This window comes from Thermobia domestica, chromosome 11, assembly GCF_964235325.1.
Source record: "Thermobia domestica chromosome 11, izTheDome1.hap1.1, whole genome shotgun sequence".
NCBI lineage: Eukaryota > Metazoa > Arthropoda > Insecta > Zygentoma > Lepismatidae > Thermobia > Thermobia domestica.
The window spans coordinates 220,228,199-220,255,668 of record NC_137464.1 but is presented as its reverse complement, the minus strand read 5'-3'; the positions used below and the strand labels follow the sequence as shown (position 1 = coordinate 220,255,668).

Sequence of the window (27,470 nt, the reverse complement as noted above, 5' to 3'; positions counted from 1 at the left end):
TGATTTTATAGAAAATCAGAAAAATATTAGATTATTTTACAAGAGGAAGACAGAAACATTTAGATTCCTTTCACCCTGCACAAACATATTCGAAAGTCAAAGCAATTAGTAAAAGGTAATGTATATTTCGTCGTGATGCTACTAACCTTAAATATCTATATAATGAGTTTGTTGGGAATATATGTCTTACAAGAATTTGCTGACAAATTATTACGTTTTTTTGGCAATCGATATGACAAGATAATTAACGGATAATACACAAACAAGATAAAAACTTTATAGGTATCTAATATAAAGGGGTTGGACAAAAAAAATCTAAAACGTTTGCAAAAGTATGAAAATCATACCTAATATTGTGTGGGGCCTCCTTTTGCGTCCGAATCAGCTTGGATACGACGTGGAATGGACGTATACAGCTCCTGAATCGTGGTGTGTGGAATTTTGTACCATTGTTCCTCCAAAACATGTTCCAGTTCCTTAAGGGATGCTGGTGGAGGGTAATGAGACCGAACACGCATTTCTAGCTCAGACCACAATGTCTCAATGATGTTCAGATCTGGTGATTGTGGGACCCAGGAGAGGTGTGATAGCTCCAGGTCATGCTCCTCAAACCATGATTTCACCGTTTTCGCAGCATGACAAGGTGCCAAATCATCTTGGTAGATTCCATCACCATCACGGAACAATGTTTGGGCCATGGGTAGAACCTGGTCCCCCAAAATAGCCTCATACGCCTTAGTATTCATCATTCCATGCAGGGCTATGATGGGACCTGCAGGTTACCACGATATCACTGCCCATACTGTAACAGAACCATCCCCATGCTTTACAGTTGGGAGCAGACAGTCTGTATCATAGACCTTAGACGGCGTTCTCCATACGTAAACAAGACCGGTTGTTGGAAACAAGGTGAAGGTCGATTCATCGGACCACATTACGAGTTTCCACTGCTCACGCCTTGTGGTTCTTGCACCACTGGATACGCCTCTTCGCATTTACTCCTGTGACCAGGGATTTGACGATAGCGGCCATGCCATGAATTTTCATTTTATGAAGTTCCCGTCTCACTGTTTTGATGAAACCGGAAATTGAGTTCAGATGTAATTTTCATTGCAGTGGTCTTCTTTTTAGCTGCTACAATCCGTTTTAATGCCCTCCGGTCCATATCTGACAGGATTGTCTTTCGACCACTGTTGTGCTTTGCAGACGTCGTTTGCCCATGAATTGTGTATGTCCTCGTGACATTGGACACAGTGCCTTTCGATACCCCAACAATGTTCGCCACTGTTGCCACTGAAGCTTCAACCAGACGGGCACCAACGATCATGTCTCTTTGGAAATCTGTCTGGTCCCCCATTTTACCGCACCACTTTCACACCACGACAGTCACAGGTAAACTGATTACTGCTGACGGAAGAGGAAGATCCACACGACGCATTGAAAACAAAAAACGATCAGCAACCGCAACGTGTTGTACAGTAGTGGGCCAAACTTACGTGTCCTGTATGAAGTGTTTTTAGATTTTTGTCTACCCCTGCTCATATGGTTTAAAATTTGATGGTGTATAACAAAAATTTGTAATCAACGCATATAGGAAACTAGCAAGAGAAGGTCTCTGACAGCTCACACTGACGTTGCCATTACTCACGTGTCAAGGCTTTTTTCGGTGAATCTATAGTGACAATTTAATTAATGGTGTAAGACCGTGACAGTACCAAAGAGGCTCTATCGTCCCTCCGCATGTAGTATGAAACGTGAGAGACTATCTTTTGTTGGCCCTGCAACGTGCAAAGAACCACGGGCGTCAATCCTACAGGAGACGCGTCCAATCAACACATCTAACACGGTTTTTGTCCACTCCAATATATATGTATGTATATATAATTATACTGACTCCAAGCGTTTGACTATAATATGGATATATATATTGCTACAATGATTCTTCAGTCAGTCTTTATCCTAGAGGGTTCTCGAGAAATTCCTCAATAAAAAGGTGCTAAAAATTAGGGAAAACTAGACGCAATCAGAAGAGAGGCGCTTTTCCAAGTCGAGAGGATATTAGGAAGCTATTAGAGAAAGATGCAGAGAACTCTGGTGAAGAAAACCAGCAACAACAGCCATGAGACTCGCGATGTGTTCTCCCAATCAGATACATTCACCGTTTGAAGTTTCGTGTCAGGGAGCTTAGTTTTAGCTTACATTTACTTTACACATCCTATACAGTCTGTATTACTTTTAATTGGAATATTCAGCTCTTACTTTAAACAACGAAGGAAAACATAGTTCTCACATAACCTATAACAAGAAATATAAATATTACTTACATATAATCCTTTGAATTCTGAGTAGCTACGTCAAGGGTACTGTCTACGTTTCTGTCTCCAGGAATATTGACATTTATAGATGTTCGCTGATCAATCTCCGATGGGTTCACATTACTACCATCAGTACTATCTGCAACTGAGCTACACGGATCTTCTAATTTCACCCTCGTCGCGGCAGAAATGTTACCAATTTTATCATTACCACATTTCAGAGAAACGTTATCTTCGTTATTCGGCGTTATATCTTGTTCCAAGCTTCTAATAACGTTCTGATCATTTTGTCCTGAAATTTCCTTTTTGATGGATTCCTTTGTCTCCAGATAATCGACAGAAGTTTGTAATAAATTCAATACTTCATCAATTACACCAACATTCTCTTTCTCAGTAACCGGAAGATTCAATTCCTCATCTTGTTCAACAGAATCTATTTCGCTTATTTCGACTTTTATTTTGAATCCTAATTCATTCTTTTCAGGAACAGAAAACGAATTTGTGGTTGATTCACATAAGGCTGATTTCTGTTGACCAGTTAATACTTCACATGAAGCACTACCTGTTTCAGTTTCCGAAAATGGAGGGCTCGATAAATGACTAGGCAGAATAAGTCGGTCATTTCTGACAGAATTACCAATGCTTGGAGGGATATCTTTTAATAACACACCTTCTGCACGATCACCACCGACACTTCCATCTGTAACCTGTGAAAATAAGTAAAACAGATCAATCTCGTTTCTCCTCCCTCTAATACAATAAATTTTCAGGTTGAAAAGCCATGTTAGGTATTATGTTGCAAACAAGGATACAATTTAATCTTAAATTTTTAGAAAATGCAATTAACTAGTAGTCGTCTGGGAAAACACATATAAACACTGGCCTAATTGTCTAACTCCAGTAAAGAATTATTTAAATTACAATAAAAATAATTTTAACACACAGTATTTGGTTTAAGAACTTTATTTTTAGGGGTTATTTCCTGTTTATCACTCTCTCTACAGACAATTTCTATAGTTTTTCAGATAGCTATCTCTGATTCATGCCGATTGGTTGAGTACTCAATGCGGTTTTTATCTGCTGAATACATTAGAAACAGAACAAAATTAATGTTAGAGCAATAAAAAATTACACTACGCATAAAGCAGCAGAGCAACTGAAACCTCACCAAAAGAATTGGTTGGTTAAATTTGAATTTATGTATCTTTCAGTACCGAGGCTATTATGAGATGTTGACCTAGAGCTTATGGAATTCGAGCGAGACGATCTCCCACCGAGAATCGAAGTTGCGAAAGCCGAACACATGGATGTTAGAACTCCTAATATCAGTTCAAATTAAACTAAAGGAATCACAAATAAAGTAAGATTTATACCATCATTTTTTCATTGTTCTTTTACTTAAGAACATACAGCTAAACAGTATATAAATTTTTGGTTGTGTCCGACCAGGAAGCAAATCATGCATTGATCCAATTTTCACTGTCTAACATAGTCTCGGTGCTGATATGACCATTCAATCAGTCAAATCATAAAGATTTCTCTCTTCTATTTTTTTATTCGTGGCTAGGGTTCTAGAGAAGATTCAACAGTTCTGCAAGGAAATCTTATTGTGTATTAGGATCTCCAGTGAGTAAAATGATTATTAAGATTCCTTTGCGTGAAGTTGAATCAGAATTTGATGCGCTATTTGGATATCACCTCTATATCTATTGTCGAACAGGAAAAGGTTTCTTAAAAATACATTTTCTACATTTTTCTTTTCTGTTACCCTCTTTCATTACCTAAAGAATCCCAATATGAAAATGCTAAAAGCCAGCTCAAACCTTGTAGGAAGTGTAACAGAGACAAAACAATTATTCAAAATAAAATACCCAAGTTACTCGTAAGTACTATTTGATCAGATTAATTTTAGTCATAATTTGGGTTTCATATACACGATATATAGCCATTTCTCCACGCCTATAACCTCCACAAAATCCTACATTTACTGCAAGAGATAATTTTAATTTTGATCGCATCATTATTTTTCTTAGAAATAGAAACTTGTTTCTCGAGGTTGGTTTTTGGGAATGGAAATATAATTGCATTTATGCAATTACTTGACAAAAGAATGGTTACAGAAAGTACGGAATATGCATTTGATGAAATAGGTTGGAATTCTTCCCTTAAAGAAAAAAATTACACTACTTTCACAAAATTCTTTCTCATCAAGATTTGGACTGTATTTCCGTTCACATTCATTCACCGGAAAAAGGAAAACATTAACAAAAAAAGGGAAATTAATGTTGCATGCTAGAGGAGTCACGGAAACTATTGAATCCGTTTCCGCCATCATAGCAAACCATATTCGACCTACCCCACTAATGACAGTTCTGATTCATGTACTTCACTCCACCTTTTCCGTTTTTCGGGTGTTCTCCAGCCAACATCCTATTTGTAGGATATATAGAGGAAAAAGTTCAACAATATCTTTTCTCTCTCTCTCTCTCTCTCCAATTTTCAACTGGCAAGATTCTAAGGTAAACACGTCTATGCCATGGAGAAGGTTCTTATAATTTTAACTTGATTCCCCTAGACACACATTAATCTTATCGTGGCTCAAGCAATATTTCAAATTTTCTCAGGGCCATGCCATACAATATTTCTATATAGATTACAATAGATCCCACTTGGCACACGTATCTCTTGCCCTGGAGGCTATATTGTAATATAGAATGTGAGTTATATTTCGCTCGTTACGTCGTTTTAGTTTTATATAATTTCATTTGTTCATTTTTGGCAATTTTAAATATTTCTGCTTATTTTCCTTTTATTTTAATAAATATTTAATATCAATAATATCCATCTAAACCGTTATGTTCTGTTGTCTCTAGGCCTTAAAACCTACGATTATTTAGTTTTCTTTCTAACATTTCTCTTTCTTGCAATCGTTCGAGGCACCAATGGCAGTCGACTCGTTCACTCCGATACCCAAGAAAAAACAGTTTCATTATTTTCGTGTTTTTATAAAATCAGATCCTCCTTCCTCACTATTGCAAAAAGTATTAATAAGATAATTTGTTTACAAATCCATATTACATGCATAAACAAAAAAAAATAATAATAATAATAAAAATAAAATAAAAAAAACAAAATAAAAAATAAAAAAAAAATAAAAAACGAAGCTCACAATATATATATATATATATATATAGGCATGACAAAACTACGACCTTAATATATAGTGTACAAGATATACACAGTACAAACTATTGTATAACTGTTGTTACCATACGCCGGGTGAAAAGTTGTCTTATATAAACAAACTCGAAATGTATCCTCTCATATAAATCTTCTGTACGTTGTCACGGACTTGTTAAACATCATTGTCAGAAATCATATAATAAAAAAAGCTATCTGTAAAGCGCTTTAAAAAATCGACGACTGATAAATAGTTGTTTAATAAATATGTAAGAGTATTCAGAAAGCAAAGTAGGAAGTTTCTAAATTTATTTATTTAAATTTAATTTCTTTTAACAAACGCACGTCGGAAAACAAGCATTACATACAATATACAGTGTAACTAATAAGTCAGTTTATTCATATATTCACAGACACATGTTTTGGGATAAACTGACTTCTGCACTACCCTGTATATCAAACATTTGTATCGTTCTAAATCACAAATAGAGAAAAACACACTGAAGCTTACTTCATTAGGACTCGTGGTCTAATAGTAATCGTGGTCTAAGGAAATCAAACGGAAGGCTTAACATAATTTTCAACATCAACCCTTTTAAATTATGGCTTTTTTGAGGTATTTTGTAGACTTTCACTCAATCATCTATTGCGTCAAGACTATTTATCATAGGATCGTGGTTCATACCTCGTTTTGTTTCTAGTAAAGCAGTGTTTCCAACTGCGTCCGTAAAATTTCCCTAAAGTGTACCAAATGCAGGAAATTTCCGCTCAAAGTGGGAAAAAGGGATTTTCTTTTTAAAAAATCCCTTTTTTTATCGCGAATATGTCCCTTTTGGTATAGGATACGATCATGCGAATGCTACTAAAAAAACTTTGCTTTACGGTGAAGAGAATGAGATACAAAGAGTGTCCCAGGGATGAATAGTTTTGATGCTAAAGCCGATTTACATATTTTCCCTTGATAACACCTTTTCAGTGAATTTCTATACTATCATCATCATCATCAAGACTGTTCATTGTGGGAACATGAATTGTACCTCGTTTTCTTTGCCATGAACTAGTCTTTCAAACGGTACCACTCGCATGTCTCTAGCATGTACCATAGTGGAGAAAATTCGCGAAAAAGGGAAATTTTTGTCAAAAAATCCCTTTTTCCCCGATTTTGGGCCTTTCTGGAATTTTCTCCACTATAGTACAAGCTAGAGACATGAGTGGTTCCGTTTGAAAGACTGGTTCATGTCAAAGAAAACGAGGTACGTATCATGACTTTAGAATAAATAGTGATAATACTGTAAATACTTTACTAAAGTAATTGACTAAAAATGTGTAAAAAATGAAAAAAATGAAGAAATCGAGATTTTTTGACACGTCTGTTAACTCTAGCAACATGAGTCATACCTCATTTTCTTCAGCGTAAGGCAGCCTTTTAAATGGTACCGCTCAAATTTCGCTATCGTGTACCTGCGAAGAGAAAAATCGGGAAAAAGGAATTTTTTCTTAAAAATCTCCTTTTTTCCATTTTGGACGAGATTTTCCCCGCTTCTGGTACACGATAGGGAAATTTGAGTGGTACATTTCGAAAGCCTGTCTCAAAGCGAAACCAACGAGGTACAAACCATGACTCTAGGATAAATAGTAATGTGTCAGGGATTTTTTGAAAAAAACTTCTCAAATATACAATTTTTTAAAACCATCGTCCATGTTTGTGACGTCATAGCCCCCAGACAGAGCACGCGAGGCTGCAAAATGCCCATAAAATATGTTCTATGATGCTTCCATATTTGAATAAATGCAAAAAATCCGGTCTAAAAAGCTTTACTAGAGACTTATAAAGCAAATTCCGAAGGTCGACGCCATGGCACAGGTGTTGTGCCATCATAATTTAAAAGGGTTAAATTTTCCATACCTAACATAAATTTTAAGCCTTAGCATTTGACATTATACAAAACAATGTATGTGCCCAGACAACACTATCTTTTACAACTTACACTACAATGTAAGCACTATCAACAAATGATCATTCTGTTGCATTTAAACGATTCATGTCGATGCTTTCAAAGTATTTCTTAAAAGCAGTCGAAACCGTACAGATGTAACATTACTCTTATTTAAAGATGATGTACCAGGCTGTTATATAAAAAAAGAAAAAAAAGTACACATACCTTAAGAATGTGTTATATATGCAAAACGATTTAATTTGCGTTTTCTACGGTTCAGCGTGCAGTGTTATCGTTCAGCAGCAACAACAGATGGAATGGGTGTAAATCAATTCGGTGTTATGCAGTCAGTTGGGAAAGTGTAGCGAAGATACATTCTGAAATGGTACTGGAAGTTCGACAATGTCTGTGCAAGTGCAAAGACAACGCAGGCAGAAATATGGAAATGAACTACCAACACACGTAAGCATTATTTGCTTGTTTGATAAGTTTGAAAAGGAAGGAGAAATGACGGATATACATAAGATCAGGTCGGCCTCGTATAAGTGAAGTATCGTCTGTTCAGGTATTGGATGCATTCACACACTCATCATAGAAACCAATATAACAATGTTAACGTGAAACGAAAGAGAAGTACAAATTCAATCCGTATTTTTACAGAGTAAAACTTAAAGCTTACATTCCACAGCTGTTACACGCACTGAATGAGGCTGATACACACACAGAATAATTCAGCTTTGTGAATGGTTCCTTGCGAAAGTAGATGATGCTAATTTTGTTTGCAAAATGGTGTGGTGTGATGAAACACAGTTTGAATTAAATGACACGATTAGCCAGCATAGCTATGTTTTTTAGAATCCCGAAGATCCACATCATCATCGCCTGGTGTAGCCTTTCATCAAGGGGACTAATTTTCTTTTTCGAAGATATACCTACTAGCCAAATTACACTGGAAGACTGAAGAAACTACGTTTATCATTTATAAGAGATTTGTTTGGTGATGATCCATTTTTTATTCAGCAATGCTGTACCCTACTGTGTTTTCTCCCATGCAGATGTACGCACCTACCTGAATAAGAGCATACTGGGACGTTGAATAGGACGGGGCCCGATTGAAAAAATGAAATGAAATGAAATCTTTGAGTTTTACGTCCCACACTTATGCCAGTTAGGCTAAAGGAGACGGTGGGGCCCGATTGAGTACCTTGCAACATTCACTTGATTTAACCCTCTAGATTTATACTTGTAAGGGACTGTCAGTGCACAGTAAGAAGCCACAGTCACTAGTGGAACCGAGGTGTGATATTGGAATGGTTTCTAAACAGTCCCAGTAACTTCTCTGAAAGTCGTCAGGAATGTAGAGAATCGTGCTCAAAAATGCTTACAGGTTGGTGTCTTGCAGTTTGAGCATTTAGGAAGAACTGTGTTGTAACATTTCCCTTGTATTGTTACAATACTCATAATAACATAGCAGCTATTTCATTTTAAATTGTATATACATTTTTTGAACACCCGATATTTAATAAATTTCCTGTGTAATTCTTTATAAGAAAGTTCTAACACTTCCCTTAATAAAGTTACTCCTAATGAGGCTAGCTCAATATACGCATTAAAGTAGCAAAGGACTGTAAAAGCACTAACAATTATAATTAAATAGAACACAAGACAAAATATATTATCAAGAAACTTGTTACTCGCATATACGAGGGAGGATCAAATGAAAACCTTAAAAATGCCACGTTTCATTCCAAATGTCCTAAGTTGGACGACTGCTTCGATGCGTAGCAGCAATATGCCTTGAGTTGCACTTAATGACCGACAGGTGATAGAGTTTTGGTGGAAGAACGACGAACCTGGCAAAGTCATTATCAAGATGGCTGCACCACTGTCTACATGCACCGCGTTAGAACAGCGTTCGGTGATCCGGTTTTTGAGTAGTAAAGGTGTGAAACCAATTGAAATTCATCGCAGGATGGCAGCAAAGTAGGGTGAATCGTGTTTGTCCCTGCAGCAAGTATACGAGTAGTGTAAGAAGTTTAAAAGTGGCACAACATCTATGGAGGACGCTCCTGGACCGGGACAGACTCACCGTCTAGTAACCGACAAAAACATTCCGTCAGCGAAACAGCTTCTAAAGGAAAATAGGCCTATTACGCTCAAAGAAATCGCCATAATAATGAATAGTAGCTTTGGTTCAGCTTAACACCGTATGCATAATGTTCTGTATTTCAATAAGGTGTCTGCAAGATGGGTCCCAAGTCAGCTGACTGTAGAATTGAAATATCGTCGCGTCGACGTCTGTGAAGAACTTTTGCATCGTTCCAACGCCGAGGGGTTGTTATGGCGATGAGACCTGGTTCATTATCATCAACTACAAACCAAAAAATGAGCAAGGAATGGCAGCATAGATCTTCGCCGAAACCAAGATATTCCGGGTTGAACCATCAGCAGGAAATGTCATGCTCACGCTCTTCTGGAATGCACAGGGAGTAATTTTGGAATAGTACATGGAAAAAGAAGTGAAAGTATCGAGTGCCTCGATTCAAACTTGCTGCAAAATTAACTTCGCCCTGCAATCAGGCGTAAACGACGATGATTTCTTTCCTCAGGTGTCCTCCTACTGCATGACAACACCAGAGTGCATACTACCCGTTTTAGAGTTGAGACTATCGATGAAATAAATTTTAACTGTCTTGTTCATTCATCGTGTTCATCAGGCCTTGCCCCCAGTGACTTCCATCTGTTTGGACCACTCAAGGAACGACGGGAGGCAAGCATTTCAATAGTGATAAAGAGATAAAAAAAAATGCGGTGTACGAGTGGCTACAATCTCGACCAAGAGAATCCTTCCAACGTGGTATCCATGCCTTTCCGAAGCTGTGGAATACTTGCATTCAACGCTGAGGGGACTACGTTCAAAAATAAGAGGGCACTTCTTCACAAATTATGTAGCTTATCATGTGAACCAGAATACCTCATCTCAGTAGCAACTAAAATATAAAAATATATAGTTCACATGGTGAGGTTACACAAACAAAGTAAGAGTCCATACCCTACCGCCGAATTTGCATGAAAATGAATACAACATCAGTTTTTGACGCTAAACAATATAATGATGTTCATTCGTTTCGCTTTTTCCTCGCCCTAAAAAAGAAAATCATTCGTATACAATTCAAATTCACATAGCCGCTGCTTTCTTGAAACGTTGAAATTCAACTATATATTTGATTTGAATTGTTTCTAAAGTAAATGAGTGATTCATTCAATGTGTTTCGACTTCTCTATTCTATCCTTCCTGTTTGACGCCATACCCGGGAGTTCAACACAGAAATGCAGAAATCGCACTGAGTGTGTGGTAACAATATATATAAGACCAGACATTTGAAAGGACACATACTTGTCTGTGCACTTTCTGTTAAGCAAACGTCAAAAAGGAGTAAGCCATAAAATTTGGGACAAGACATCAAATAAGACACTGAGAGCATCTTCCCTGGAGCAACTTCGCAACAACCACATACTATTTGATCTCTCAATGCGCCTTCCCGGAAAGGTCTAAATTTTCAACGATTAGCTTATTTCTTTAGCTGCAGAATATAGTCCTGACATTGTTGACCACGTTCTTGTTTCATATTACGGAATTCTATCTCTCTACGATGAAGTTCGACGTTTGCTGAAAATGCTTTACCAAAATATCTTTAGTACTTTCATAATCCAAACTTGGTGCTTTACATGGAGCTGCAAGTTCCTTTAGAATTTTATAAATAAAACCGCCAATGAGAGATAATAATATCCATACTTTTTTGTGAGGTGGTATATCATTTGCTAGACAATATTGCTCATACCGTTCTATGTAGGTTTCGATATCGGTTTCATCCGTATCTAACGGTTCAAAATATGACACCAACTTGTTTCCTGGCATCGTCTACTTTGTGGATTGTTTTAAACTTTATACGTCTTGTACCTCCACATCTACTCAGCTACTAAATCGACACTCCGCTATACACAACAGTATCCAAGAAGTAACAATTCTTCAAATGTTTTTAAGCAATTGACAATTGAACTAAATGGCGTTGACAACTCTACAACTTAGAACCAACAACTTGGCCTTGTTTCACACTAACCATACGAAAAGATCAAGCAAAGTAATTTCATGCTACTGCCAAGTCTCTCGTGGACAGAAATACCAAGACTTGCAGGATCCATCTTACAGCAACTAATATTAAATGTAGTACATCATTCGCTATTCGTATTCAAGAATAAATTGTATTATTGTTTCAAAAATACATTTTTCTTCACATTTGTATTCAAGGAGTCTTGTAACTTTATGATTACCCAGTAGATCAGCGCCTCCCTACAGCATTGTTTTATATGCGGTATAATAATTATCTTAGATGTATTAATGAAATATCACTGTACCTAAAAAAAAAAAAAAAAAAAAAAAAAAAAAAAAAAAAAAAAAAAAAAAAAAAAGTTTAAGGATTACTGAGTGAGATTCTAACATACTTACTCTTTCCAAGTACTTTATACCTACCATGTTTGTTTGAGTAAATGGTTTCTCCAAGGGTTCTTTTATCCTTTTCAAGGTAACATGGCACCTCTCACAGAAGACAACAAATTCTCTAATGGTTCAAGGCACTGTTTACAAAGAACACTTTCTCGACACCTGTCAAGTATAAAATACATTCAACAGATTACACTCTCCTCAATATACTACACCTCTAGATGCAAGCTACTACTAGCTAATTGACACAAAATGTTGCCGAAAAGTAACATAGTCATTATGGAATTCATGATTATTACTTTTCCCTGCCAGTTACTTTACCACTGAATGTGTGCTGCTAAGCCGGTTCAGCAATTATAAAAGTAAACAACAGTAATGCTAAGAATTAAATTGTAATTAGTCTACCATAACTCTTACGTTATTTTTTTTATTAACTACCTTAGACATATATTCAAATTAAGAGAAATAAAATTAAAGATTTGGACAGTTATTTATGAAACACATTAATCATACTGTCACCAGCACAAATGGACAGTATGCAGTTTATAGGTTCTTTAGCGGACCCTTTCAACAAACTGACGTCAGTGCTGTTTCATATCGTTCTTACACTTCGCTCTAGAGCTCCAGCTCTTCTCTCAATCACTTCATTCAAAGGAATTAATCACTCTATTTTCCCTGATAAAAATTGAAGCTTCATAAATTTCGTTTTTGTGTTGAGATCAAGAATACTTCAATGTGTCGATAGCATTTCATACTCTTCTTTAGATTCGTTTAATGAACTATGTACACCAATTGTAACTCAGCCCTATCCGGTGATCTAGTGGCTAGTGCGCACGACTTTGGTGCACATGGTCCCGGGTCCGATTCGCATTGACATTCGAACCCATTATGGCGATTCGGATTCCACATTAAGCAATAGATCAATGTATCATATTGCATCGATACTAAAAGGAAACGATAAACTCTAATAAACACACAAAACAATCAACATTCTGCTTTCGTAGTTCCTTTCTAGTATAATTAAGTTCACAGCATTCAATTTTTGTATCAAATTGGGAAGTAGTTACGTCCCCTTTAAACAACCTGAAAATTCCTCTTGTGGGGGAAGGAGGGAAGTTACACGTGTAAATTTGAAGTATTAGGTAGTTTTCATTTAAAAAAAAAATGACTTTCATACTCCTGCCTGAAATGAAATTTCAACTGGCAAAGTACAGTAGTTTCATTCTTCTTGGTTTTCCGATTTTTTTTTTTTTTTTTTTAAATAATACTACACATCTGAAAAGACTATGTATTGTACGTCTTTGTCTTCGCAAGATGAATTTCGTCCTTTGAAGCAAACTACGAAATACCATTACAGAGATGTTTAATAAAATAACGTGTTCCGGTTGTGGTCTAGAAAAATGAACAAACATAATACTAAGTACATACATCTCAAAATTAGCTACGATGTATGCGAAAATATTAGATGGCAGTGAGTTCTTTGTTATTTAATCATAGAACATGGAAATCATTCAGGGGAAGCCTAGAGGTTTATTCCCTGATAAATAACGAGTTCTGTATTTATTATAAGCTAATCTATAGGATAAAACTTATCTTTTGCCCCCTCCAAAGTGTCCATATTCCTCAACTGATTTTTTTTTATTTTATTTTTTTAAAGGCCTATCCAAGGAGATAAATGGAGAACATACAAATACAGTGAGCATGAAGTTTCAAACGTGTTTCTAACTTGATTTAAATTGAAATTTGAAATGACATTGATAAAGTGCACATTTATTAAATTTTAGTACTTTCGCTACCTCCCGCTAACTTTTCTCGTCAGGATATGAAACCATGTTACATATCCAAAATTGATCAAAATAGCTCTATCATTCAGTATAGAATAATTGCTAAACGAGCACCTTTAAAAAAAAATCCAATAAAAAATCGAATTTGTGCTGGGCTTCTAATATGGATCTGAGAATAATATTCACATGTATTTGTTAGGCGTGTTTTATGAAACTAAAGGAATCTCCAGTCATGACGGCTGGCACAAGGATTTGAATCCTGAATGTAATAGGGGATTTTATTCCTGTAAGGAATCACTCACCTCAATGTTACTCTAGAAAATTGCTTATTTCCTTCTTTCTAGAAATCAATATAAACAAGTGCCAATGGTGCAGAGCGTGTCCACGGAACTTGCACGAGGCCTCACAGATTCCTTTGTGGGACATTTTTCTTTTCCTTTCTTAACTTTAGTTCAATGTATCACGATTATGAGGTTAAGGGAGACCATCATGATAAGACGGATGATAATTGTGGCATAACGAAAGCGGGAGAACCTCGAGAAACCCATGCAAATGGTCTTTTTACACCACAAGGCCTACTTTGCGGAGCGGGGATCTAACCAGGAATCTGTGCCAGAAGTTACGCACCGCGTCGTCACAACGAAATTCCATAGTTATATGTATAGAATGTAACATGAATGCTTAAATGGTATTTTAAGTAGGAATATGTATTTAAATATATGTACAAAATTTAAACAAACTCAATTTTGTCCAATAAAACCCACTGAGTTTTTCTTAAAAATAAATGGATTTTTCACAACCCAGGTGTGAGAGTTTCTAGACTCTAAAAATGAGATATTGATAAGATGCCATTCAAATGGGAAGAAATTGTGAATAACCAGGGAGATTATCTGAAACAATAAAATAATTGTCAAGCTGAAAACGACATTGCTCTTTCAGAGACTGGAGAACGGACAAAGCTTTCCGGTAGACCTTATTGAAGCGAGCGTCAGGGAAGCTTCTACCACTCAATTCGATTGGCTGGTTTAAACCAAGGTGGTTTAAACCAAAAAACGAAAAATGTTTATAAAAGTGTAAATGTTCGTACAATTTTTATAAACACACATTTGTGGATTATCACGTTTCCCTCCCGTATATTATTAGTATTATATTTAGACCTAAATTCCCCATTCGTAACTCAGAGATTACACTACAAAAGCAACTAACTTTTTTTTCTTAAACAAGTTTATGAACGTTTCATTTGTGATTTTTTTATAGTTTGTTCTTATTGTTATGCAATTGCAATCAAAGAAAAATTCTAAATATTATTTCGTTTTAATAATGTTTACTATTGACAAAATACCTCGAAATGCCGTAATTTGGGGGGGGGGGGTAAAGATGTCATACAAACCCCACGAGAGGCATTTATTGAAATCAAAAGTATCTTTGGTATCTATGTATAAATAGGTCAGAGCCAAAGTGGACCAAATAATTCGTATCTTTATTCACTTTTCTTATTGATATGCAAATTAAGTCGTTGTTGTATTTGCTTAACTTGGACTAATAAAAGTCCTAGTGAACTAACTTGGACTAAATTAGTTCTTTTGTACTCTGCAGTATTTTAAAATTGTCTATATGTAATTCTGCATAATGGCTTCACTTGTGCAATTGTTTATCTTTTTATCCTTCTGAAATGACTCTTGACAGTTATATTAAAAAATATGTAACTTAAAGATCAGTACAAGTATTTTTTATCAGGAGTTCTTCGTGAGTGAGTCAGCAGACGTATCACATTTGTGGCCAATCAGTCCCGGTTTCGAGTTCAAATAGAGGACAATTTCTCTCGGATGTAAGCCGAGAAGCGGTTTGGATTCCGCTTTAAGCTATGTGACCCCTTCCAGCATAACCTGGTTGTTGTATAATAACACCACGGCAAAATAAACTTATTTCTGTCCATATGTGATATAAATAGATAGAGCAAATTATTTAAAAAAAAAAGATTTAAACAATTTTTTTTTTATTTTTCAATAAAAACCATGGTTTTTGCCAACCCTGATTGGCACTATGTGTTTGACCGTCGGTTCCACGGTAACTCTCGTAACACTTACCCGAATTTAAACCAGCGTCGTGAAAAACTCATTTAAAAAAAATCCAGTAGATTTTAATGCGCAAAATTAGGTTTCATTAAATTTTATATGTACATTTAAAGCCTTATTATTACTTAAAAAACCATGTTCATGTTCTACGGTACACACAAAACTATGGAACCGGTGGCTTCGTAATAGAGCGTTCACATCTGGTGCGTGGTTTCGCTGGTTCGATCCCAGCTCTCACCAACTGGACTTGCTGGTGGACTAATACCGTTCTCACAGTTCTCTTGTTTCTTCTCACATTTGTCATGCCACTATTACCATCTATGTAATTATCACTGTGTTCTTTAGCTTCGGTGCATAATCTTGACACATTGAACTAAACTTTAAAATAGCAAAGAAAAAAGTGCACAAAGGGAATGCGTAAAGATCCATCCGCGTTTTTTGTATTATATGCTTTGCACTACTGACTCTCGCTTATATTTTGATTTCTAGAAAGCAAGAATTTAACAATTTAACAGAGGTGGATAATTCCATATAATACAGAAGAGGAATTAAACTCTCTCACACTCAGGATTGATATTCTTCGGCCAGCCATCCTGACTAAAGATTTCTTTTGTTTCTGTCAAAAGACGCAAGACAACTACTGAAAGAATACTCCAAATTTAGGAGTTAGAGATAAAAACAGCTTTATTAAATCAATATTTTTTTTAAAAAAATCTAAAAAGGCCTTTGGGGGAAAAAAAATTTTTTTTTTCACGATTGACAGGCCTATGATAATTGAGTTACACGTAAGAATAATTCGGGAGTTTCCCGATTTGATTGCTATTAGTGTTGAGACGTAATATCCTTTATCAAGTGAAGCGTTCTCCATTTGTAAATAACTGACACATGGAGAAAGATATTTCATTGTTTGTTTGAACTAATAGGCGAGTATGTGCTACAAAAACAAAGGGAATATAATTGCATTGTTTTTATTCTAGACTAGCTGAAAACTCCTTTCTTTGCAGCGGAAGAATTAGGTTTTTGGAAACTATTCACACCTCCTGTCTTCCTTAGGATACGCATATGAATGAAAGTATGCTATTAAAAACTCTGTAATATATTCTATTTTACAAATAGATATTGAACTCCTTTTTTTTTTTCCCTTACGATACCCTCTTTATCAAAGTTATGATACATAAAAAAAGAAAGAAATCTTCGAGTTTTACGTCCTACGCTTATGCTGGGTACGCTAAAGGAGACGGTGATGATGAGAAATTAATGAAATGGTGGAATGAAGAAAGTGGGAGAACTCCGAGAAAACCCACACACACGGTGTTTGTCCGCTATAAAGCTGACTTGGCGTGAGCAGGGATCGAACCAAGGACCCTATACACCAGAGATAAACGCTCTACAACTGAGTTATCGCGGCCCCAGTTAGACAATAAAATCCAAGCTTGAGATAGGTACTAATTATGTACAAAATTTCATTTCAGGCTCTTTAACCATTTTCCCACGATGCAGTCATAAACAAGAGGCAACATTTTTTCCAATGCGAAGACAGAAATTTTAGAAAAGGTCCTCTCTTATTTTCGGGTTGGACCCGTTTGGATTTTTGAGCTTTTTGTTAGAATATTGTGGTACAACTAAGGTGATCACATTGAAAGAGATTTTTATCAGATTTTGGTCTTTGTTTGGGCGAATTCGATGCTTTCGCATTAAGGTATACAACACCTTTCAACATAACACATTTATATAAAGTTCTGAATGAATAAGAAACCTTACCTTAGCTTGAGATAATTATAGAACAAATTACAGTATAAATTATGCTTATAGCCTGTTTGAAGTAAAATATGCAATTTTATATTTTAGAAAATACTTTCCGTGAATAGTGTGGTCACAGACTCGACGACGCCAAGGGACGTTTGACGGGTTTATGCCATAGATGCCGATACTACCAATAACTATGTAGTGCATTAGTAAAACTATTAGTAGGTGGCCCCGCGTAAGGTAGTAGCTAACGCTCTTCCCTTTTTTTGTTTCTTTTTTCTTTTATATGTTAGCCAGCACTTTTGATAAATACATGTTCAAAACAAATTCTGAGACTAGCGTATACTGAGAAACACGACTGAAAAGTTAATTATCATCATATTAAGGTTATCATTTCAATCCAAGTTTTTTTAAATATATATATTTATAAGTTACTAGTTTAAAGAACAGAATTTCAAGATTTGTGAGAAATGCAAATACTTTCTTTCATTTCTGAAGTTATATAAAAATACAGCTTATTTTCGCTCACTTTCATAACTTGTTTTCAAAGCTACAATCGATATTTAGAATGTATAGTGTATTATTTTTTCTCCCCTTTTGGAACATAACGAAAGTTAGTAAACGATAAGTTACAAAACAAGAATTTTAAAGAAAAAAATGGATCAAAAGATTGCGATCTTGGCAATAATTCATTTTATACTGCGCAGAAAAGAATCTTAGGAATGATAAAAAAAAATCACAATATTGCGATCTTGGCCAATAATTAGTTTGTGGATCAGGGGTCACAAAATTTTTGAATTGCCCTTAAATCGAGTTTTCGTTTTTTCTACGGAATAATCACAACATACTGAGTTAAGTGATAGTTTGAGTTTGGCTACTCTACATGTAGGTCTCCAGATGTAACGGGTACAAGAAAAATTTTAACTGAAATATATTGGGTCTTTTGACTCAAAAACACCAATCGAGTGAGTTTATTATAGCGAATAAATGTCAAACGTAGAAGATACCCCAACTGGAAAGGTGATATTCCACGTTGAACGTAGAATATTAACACACACACACACACATCTATATATATTAAAAAAATTCTATTCCCAGAACTGCGTCCCCTTCAATAAATTTTTGTATCCTTCACTGACTGCTTATATCCCAAAAGAATGCTTTTTTCTTTTAAATTTGACAAATAAAATAATAATTTTGTTATTTCTATATTATTTGAATGCATTAAGAAAAATCTCAAAGCCCTCTGAGAGAAATCTACTATTTGCTTTTTTAAGAACTCTCAACTGCCATTCTCACTCGTTTATATCTAGTCACTCGCTTACTCTCTCGTTATGATTTTTTTTTTAAAAAAAAAGTTTAACAATAGCTTTCGTAAACTAAAATGATTCGATTTTTATAGAATATGGTATGCTTCTGATGATTTCTAATAGTCTTAGTGATGGCCTCAAATGGATCAATATCGAATGTTAATATGCCTCCCACCCCTATTTGCGAATACAGTAGCTTAGTTCTGTGAAGATTTCGTAACAATACTTCAATTTTCGTAAAATATAATGTGATTTACTTGACAGCAGAGACTTAGTGGTATAATTCAGGGTTGAAATTAGTGAAAGGGGAAAAAGTCGCCTCAATAATGCATACCATCACTAGTTATAGTTGACAAATCTCTTAAGGACGGATTGAGAAATTACAATTTATACGAGTGAACCTCCTTAGTTGGCATAGTCTCTAAATTTCAGCTTAAGTGAGCTAACTACGGAAAGTAGTCCCATTTATGCAATTAAATTTTTACAATACCAATAACGCAAACATTTAATGCATTGTCTCAGATCAACATCTATTACATAATTCCCAGTGAAAGTGTATGACTGAAATATTTCATCACCTTTCATTTAAAAACTTAGTATTTGAATAATAATAATAATAATAAACAGAAGTCGCAACATCCTCCAAAAGAAGACATTTTCCCCATTTTCCTAGAAAAACACATGGATAATCTTCAGGATCCGAAAGAGAGGAATGATAAGACAAAAGAGGACTGGTAACATTACTATAACCTACTATAATAATAATAATAATAATAATAATAATAATAATAATAATAATAATAATAATAAAAAAAGAGTAAACTTTACAATTGTTATCCTTACTCAAACACGAGAAATGGTGCTGATCAAGTTTTGGCAGACCATATTTTGGATAATTTACAGGTGAAATTGAATACTGTGTGTGAAAAGACATATTTAGAGGGAACAAATTTCTGCAGGCGACAGAATAAAATGCAAAGCAATACAGCTGTGTTTTAGGTTTACAAGTATGAGGTTACTATGTATAATCATTACAAGTGCTTTACAACGTATGAAATAAGTGAGTGCATTTGAAAGATGACTCCACTAAATGCTATTTTCCACTGGCGGTACACAGAAGTTGTATTTTATGATTAGAAGTGGAGCATTACTAGTATGAAAGGCCGATGTTTACTTAAAGAGGTCCAGCCTAATTTTCGAAGAAAGAAAAAAAAAGATTTCGCTTATTTCTTGTTAATATTAGGTTAGGTTAGAAAATTTATCAGATGAATTGGACAATTTATTTTGGTTTGTGAGGAAGAGTGAGTGAAAATCAGGTGAGAGGAACAGTTAAAGTTAAGAAATTACTTCTTGTTGTTATTTCTTTTTGATGTAAGCGGCACTATAAGTGGAAAGAACTATTTGGCAGAAAGGTACACTTGTTATGATTTATCGCAAGGGCAGTTTGGGAATGGTGTGTAAATGACAAGACTATCACGTATTGTCTCGGAGTTTTATCGAGTTGTACAAAAATAAGGAGTGTCCGTAGTTGAAATTGTGTGAAAGGCAAAACAGGCAAACAGTTTGTGTTGATACAAATTGAACCCACAGAAAAGAACAGGAACATCTAACCAAAATTAATCTATCTAAGTAAGTGTATTTTGGTATTTTTTTGGATATCATTTAAAGGAGTGCAACAAATAAACCATGCATTTTATGACATATAAAGTGTTTTTCCACTATCCTCGTTCATGCGTATACGCTCCGCCGGTGACGGGCCAGTTCCCTACGGACGCGCCCACTCGCTACCGCTCGGGCCCCGCTTCTGCTATGACTCGCTTAGATACCATTCGTGCTTTTATTGGCCACCCAGAACAAATCGGTTGGTGTTTTATGCACTAGTTTTATACTACTACTACTCAACTATGCCATACGTAAACACTATATTTGAACAATAATCACTGCGAAGTGAGCAAAGATCACAACATAATATTTTGGGGAGAAACTAAATAATATTGACTTTTTTCGATTTTCATGTGGTCTGTCGATACAGCTGTAATGCCATAGGTTAGTTTACGTCAGGGCTAATTACTTGGATATTTGTATCCATATTACCTTATGTGCGCTTCCAATAAGTACACACAGAGCTCCTCCGTGCCTAAGCGGTTAGCGTATGCGCCTTTGGCGTGGAAGAACCGCGTTCGATTCTCGGCGGGAGTTCATGTGGTTCGGATTCCACGTTAAACAGTAGGTCCTGTCTCATATAGCTCCGCTGTTAAAAGGAACGTTAAACTCAAAATCAACCCAACTCAACCAATAAATACATACAGACTCTACAGCAATCTACATTTCTCATCACTGCGAAATGTAGGCTTAGTACTATTCCATCTCGTTTCTGCTGTAAATGTTTTATTTTTACATACTTCTAGACCCTTTCAACTAAACATAGACCGTATGAAACCATGACAAGTGCTATTGAAACTCGTAACACTGCCAAAAGCCATTCCTTTTCACTACCCTCCATTACATGTATAGTGACCATCGCTTACATGCCTGCTTCGTTTGGACGCACCTGCCTCGGCTGACCAGCTTTGCCCCTGCCCTGTCCCGACTCGGGTAGATAGCATTCGTGGTTTCTCGTGCCCCCTAGCACAGGTTGATTTTTGTACTGCAGTTTTTATAGTCATACGACTAAATGCCATATTTATGCGGAAATCGTAAATGGATTGTATTTTTTCAATTATTACTTCTGGTGGCTCCGTTGAGTTTTACCTAAACTAAGTCAGATATTTTCATGTTGCCCAGAGCAATTCTTTCTGGAGATAATAAAGAGAAAATTATTGAAAGAATTATATTTTTTGAACTATTATTTCAAGTGGTGTGCCACTTGACCTGCACGTGAGAAATAACAAACATTTCCACAAAATGGATCCAAAAATTTTAACTTCCCTAACCCAATGCTAACCGGACCCTGTATTCTCTTTCCCGTGCCTTCTATACCCTTTTTAAATTGTTCTATTTATAGTCGCGCAGCTGGAGCGTGCATCGTTAAGTTTCAATAAAATATGAGACCAACGTATATTTTCAGTGCGTAATAAGTGCGTGCTTAGATGCTGGCTACCGTGAGCAGCTAAATTTTGAGTGCGAAGTTTTGAACCCTATTCTGACCATCCCATCAGCACCTTTGTACAATATATCAATAGTTCTTCCTTAGCTACAACCAAAGCTAATAGTATACGTCAAGTACTCGTCACTTTACAGATTATTCATTGAACATCTAGGAACTTAAAAATGGGGTAACGAAGCGAGTGCCGTTCACTTTCCTGGTGATACGAATATAAAAAACAAGATACGTATTTCACCTTTGTGATCGTACTCCTTATTTATTTTGATCGACGGCGAACGCTCTTCAACTGCTTGAGAGTCGTATGCAGTAGTAGCAGGTGTAGCGTGATTGCTTACCGGTTTTTGTGAAGGAGACGGGTTTTAGGGGTTATTCCGTAGAGCTTTGCGGTCATTCCGTAGAATGTTTGTGAGCTGAACGCAACGCGAAGCTTTTTTGTTGTTGTTGTTGTTTATTTTCACTTACTGGTAATTTGTATTTTCGGGAATTTTCTTGCGGGCCGTATAACGTCCTGCGGTCCTAGCTAGAGGTTCCGCATACGTGGAGTTGACTTTTTTTATGGTTCTGCGCACATTGACGTAACTTGTGCTTTGTTTTCTGAATGTAGGTGGAAGCACGCTGGGGGAAAGGATCGAAGAAAATTGCTGTAGGAGCACATGTAGGTAAGGTGTACGATTTTTATCTGTTTTTATATTGTTGCTTTGAAATGTTGCTAATAGTATGTTTTATTCTACTTAATAAGTCATTCTTTTCTGTGGATTGACATTTTAATATTTTATTAAAATTTCATCACGTGGGCGGTAAGCACTTCTATGTTGCTCAGTAGGTCATTGTAGGCATTAACTTTTACAGTGATTTATATTTCTTGATTAACAATAATATGCCCCTTGTACTTATTCTGTGCGCGTTTTCGCTTGGTACTCCCTCCCTTATTTTTATTGCATTCTTGAAATGGTCCTCGTACTTCAAGATGTTTTTCTAGGATTTTTTTTAAATATGGTATACGAAGAATAATAATGTGCCCTTGTACGTTGTGTATGAGTATATGTGGGGCATTTGAAACACATATCGCATGTCACGTGCACGTGGATGCTTCTTAGTGTTGCACTACGTATAAAAATGATTTTACTTGATGTAAAAGTGGTAATGGAACAAATAAGGGTAATAGTTAAGAACAGCTACTTCTCATCTCCCGTGCACGAGGATACATTTTACTCTTGCACTACCTACAGAAATGATTCTATATCATGTATAGGTGGTAATAGAACACACAACAAATCCAGATCATGTTGTATTCACACTCCAACATGGAGTGAGAATACAGCGTGATCTCCATTTCTTTTGTGTTCTATTACTACTTATACACCAAATAGAATCATTTTTCTACGTAGTGCAATAGTAAGAAGTATCCACGTGCACGGGACATGCGATATGTGTTTTCAACTCCCCCCACATAGTCATACACTAAGTACAAGGGCACATTATTATTCCCATACGATATAAAAAACAGATATTCCTAGAAAAACACTATAAGTACAAAGGCAAGAAATCAGTCTATTACCTACTTTTTAACATCCTAGATAGTCAATGAATAATTCCTGAAAGTATGGTGTTTCTCGTCCTTCCCTAAATGGGAAGTACGGCTCTTAAACTATAACACTTGCTGGTTCTCTTTCCATTTGTAAATGTAATAAAATCATTTTTATACGTAGTGCAACAGTAGGAAGTATCCACGCGCACAGAAGATGATGAGGACTCATTGTATACTATAAATAGAGGATAAGAAAGCCAGAAATCTTTCGGTAGATAAGCAACACAATTTTAAACACTTGCACTTTCATCTTTTAAATGAGAGGGAAGTCTAAACCATCCGTAATCAAAATGTTAATAACTTACATATTAATCATGCTTATATCCTTTTAACATCAATAAACTATACTTACGAGAGAAAAAAAAAATCTTATAAACTTTGAAAAAATGAAATATATATACACATCACAGTTACACTCAACAAGGATCTTTTTCTTTCCTTCTTTAACCCAAGTAGGGCAACCAGGGCAAACAAGTTGTTGTCTTGTCGTAGACCATTATCGGTCAAATAGGTAGGTGCACCGGCTCAGTATGCATATGTGCTACTAATGCAAAAATGATCAAATGTCTACCTCAGAGGATTTATAATTCAAAAGCAAAATAGAATAAAATACAGGACACAATCGGGAAAAAAGTCAAAATCAGGAAAAGGCAAAGTAAAAGTCGGGAAAGGACTTCAGACAGGGAAAGAGGGCGAAAAGCCAAAATGAACAGGGCAAAAAAGTAGAGGAAAGTGGAAAGTATAAATGAAAAAAGAAAGGAGAAATAGAAGTGTAGAAAAAGAAGGGAATGTATGTACGTGTAAAGGGAACAGAAAGTGTAAGTGTAGTGTAAGTGTATCACTGGGTCCAGTTAATCTCCTTCACGGAGCATCAGCAGCCACGAGGCACTCACTAGACGACCCGCTCGGGAGAGTAATACTCCCGGAAGTACGTTTTCTCGCGCGCTACTCAAGCCAGCTGTTTTACGCGCTATCCTAGTCAGTTGTTTTAAGTTGGTCACAAAATATATATCATTTAGTACAAGGGGAACAAAACTAGCCTTATATCATGGAGTACAAGGGCAACAAAACGAGCCCTGCGGGGCTTCTGACCCGTTCCTACTACAACTACTACTACTTATCTGCACAAAAGTAAGTAAATCACAATTTTGAGTATTATTTTCGTATTATTTTAATTTAAAAAGTGTTATAAAAATGTAAAAAAAAATTAAAAAAACTTTCCTCGGACCGGGTTTGAACTCACGCCAAAAGAGATTTGCGTTAATAGCATATAGTGCTAGTCCACTCGGCCACGAGAACCGGCAACAACAATCGTCTGAATTCTGCTATTTGAAGGCAACGTGGCAAGACATAGATAACGCCAACCAACCAGAACTGTGTTTTCCGTTCCTACATCCGGGAGCATTACTCTCCTGAGCTAGTTCTCTCACTAGCACAGCCACTGTCGAACTCAATGGGCAAACAAGGATCTTGTCTTGTCGTAAACCATCATCGGTCAAATAGGTAGGTGCATTGGCTCACTAGTCATATGTGCTACTAATTCAAAAATGATCAAATGTGTACCTCAAACAGAGGATTTATGATTCAAAAGCAAAATAAAATAAAATACAGGACACAATCGGGAAACAGACACAAGTCGGGAAAAAAGTCAAAATCAGGAAACGGCAAAGTCGAAGTCGGGAAAGGAGTTCAGACAGGGAATGAGGGCGAAAAGCCAAGGTGAACAGGGCAAAAAAGTAGAGGAAAGTAGGAAGTATAAAATGAAAAGAGAAAGGAGAAATAGAAAGTGTAGAAAAAGAAGGGAATGTATGTACGTGTAAATGGAACAGAAAGTGTAAGTGTAGTGTAGGTGTATCACTGGGCCCACTTAACCTCCTTCCTCACGGAGCACCAAACGCCACGAGGCACTCACTCCAGGATCTTATATCTTATATTTACTTTCTTCTTCTTCCACGGGAATACTTCTTCTTCTTCCTTGCTTGTTTGCCCGGGCACCAAGTCTTTTGGGCAGTACGATTGATCTTGTTCATGATGGTATAGATGTACTGTAGTCAGTCCTTCCGAAGAGATGTGGTCTGCTTTTTATTTGCAGTGGCCTGTAGTGAAAGGTCTAGTTAAAGCGTAATGTTATTGATGATTATGTACTGGAGTAGATGATAAACTACGGCGCGTATATTGTTCGCTAAGATAAAGGAGACAGTCACTAGTGTAGTATAATGCAAAATATTGGATTGCAGTGTAAAGAGTAGAACGATAGACTGGAGTTAACTTAAACTGAAAGATGAGATGAGATAATTGCTCTTCTTGTTCTCCACAGTAACACAGTGAAGTAGTACGGTAGCCTTGTTGATGTAGGTACGGCGTTTGAGCTAGACCGAGATATAACCTAAAAAGTATATATACATGTCGTCTCGTCCAACCTTGAGGCGAAATCCACTGTTTCGTCGTAGGCCGTGGGAATATTGCCCAGAAGTGTTTACCTTCACGGTGCCTGTTTTGCTCTTGATAACGTCTCCATTGTCGCTCTCTTTGTTGTTGAAGTGGTTTTATGTAGGCTCTCCGATGGTAGCGGGATGCCGCTGATACGGTCTAGATGAGTTGCTCCCCTTGCAAGGTGGTCACTGACAGAATTGCCAGGCATGCCGAAATGTCCGAGCGTATGAAAAAATTTCACACATTGTCCTCTGTCCTTAAGTGTTGTGAGTTGTTGTTTAATATTCCTATGAATCCATGTCATACGGTTCGAGAGGGCCGCAGATGGGCTTTGTAATGCACTGAGACTATCGCTACAGGTGCCGAAGCATTGGTATTTTTGTTCTATGACGTGTCTCAAGCCTGTAGGTATAGTCCATAATTCAGCATGAAAAACAGACATCTGATTCGGTAGTCTTTGTATTACAAATTGCGATGAGTGGGGTATGCATATACCCGCTCCCGTGTATTCCTCTCCTGCATGGGTTCGTTTAGAAGCATCGGTATATATTAGAATACGGCATGTATCCAACAGGTTCACATATGCATGATACAACCAGGGAAGTCTCTGGCGGTATGGCAGTGCACCATTTCTGTTTTGCGTATAGATAAGTTCCAGTTTAGGAATGACAGTAGAGGAAGTATTACCTAGTCTTCTCATGATATAACGTGACGCCGAGTACTCTGTTTGAACTGCGAAGGGGATTGTACCTGCTGCTTCTAATAATGCGTTAGTTGGCGCAGATTGAGGTAATGAAAATTGTTCGATGTGTAAGGGCTTGTAGGCGAAGAGGTATTTTACAGTCTAACAGGTTTTGGGAGCGAGGAGGAACCCTCCACAGTTGAGTATGGCTTCGACACATTGTCGTGATATGCGTAGCAGTGGTCCAACGTCTGTTCCCCATTTTTTGTTACTGACGCTTCGTATGATATTTATGTAAGGTTGTATCTTTACTTGCAGAGATGCTAATTGTGGTTTCCAGTTAAGCGGTTGTCAAAAATAATTCCTAAATAAGTAAGTTGATGCTGCTGTTGCAGAGTGTGATTGTCTATTTGCAGGCTGATATGTCCCACTTGTTGTTTCCTTGTAAATATGGTATATGTCGTTTTTTCCCAGTTAACGTTAATTCCATTGTTTAAGTTCCATTGTCTTATAAAGTTGAGAGCGGCTTGGAGTCGACTTTTAGCGTCAGTTAAAGAGGTGCTGCGTACGTATAATAAATGGTCATCAAAGTAGCTGAGAATTCAAACATGTTGTCTCAGTGCAAGGTGGAATTCTAACGTGTAAAGGTTAAAGAGCAATGGACTAAGACAGGATCCTTGAGGTAGGCCCTGGTAGGCCCTGCGTGCTTCTGTGATTTTCCCTTGGTATTTGATGCTAATGCGTCTGTTGACTAGCCAGTTATGAACGTACCTGATGAATTGTGACGGCATGTTGGCCTTAATGAGCTGATGC

The 27,470-nt window shown here is 36.5% G+C and overlaps 1 protein-coding gene across 3 annotated transcripts in view; it reads right to left on the bottom strand.

Moving 5' to 3' along the window:
• LOC145664760 (uncharacterized) overlaps nucleotides 1-24,050 on the bottom strand; it is a 57,461-nt gene extending 33,411 nt beyond the window's left edge. For all 3 annotated transcript variants that reach the window (XM_081731698.1, XM_081731700.1, XM_081731699.1), the window contains exons 1-3: nucleotides 23,895-24,050; nucleotides 11,964-12,095; nucleotides 2,325-3,022 (exon numbers count right to left, since the gene is read on the bottom strand). In XM_081731698.1, coding sequence (XP_081587824.1) covers nucleotides 2,325-3,022; nucleotides 11,964-11,966 — 701 coding nt within the window. In that variant the 5' untranslated portion in view covers nucleotides 11,967-12,095; nucleotides 23,895-24,050. The remainder of the gene's footprint in view (nucleotides 1-2,324; nucleotides 3,023-11,963; nucleotides 12,096-23,894) is intronic.
• Between the last annotated feature and the right edge of the window lie 3,420 nt (nucleotides 24,051-27,470).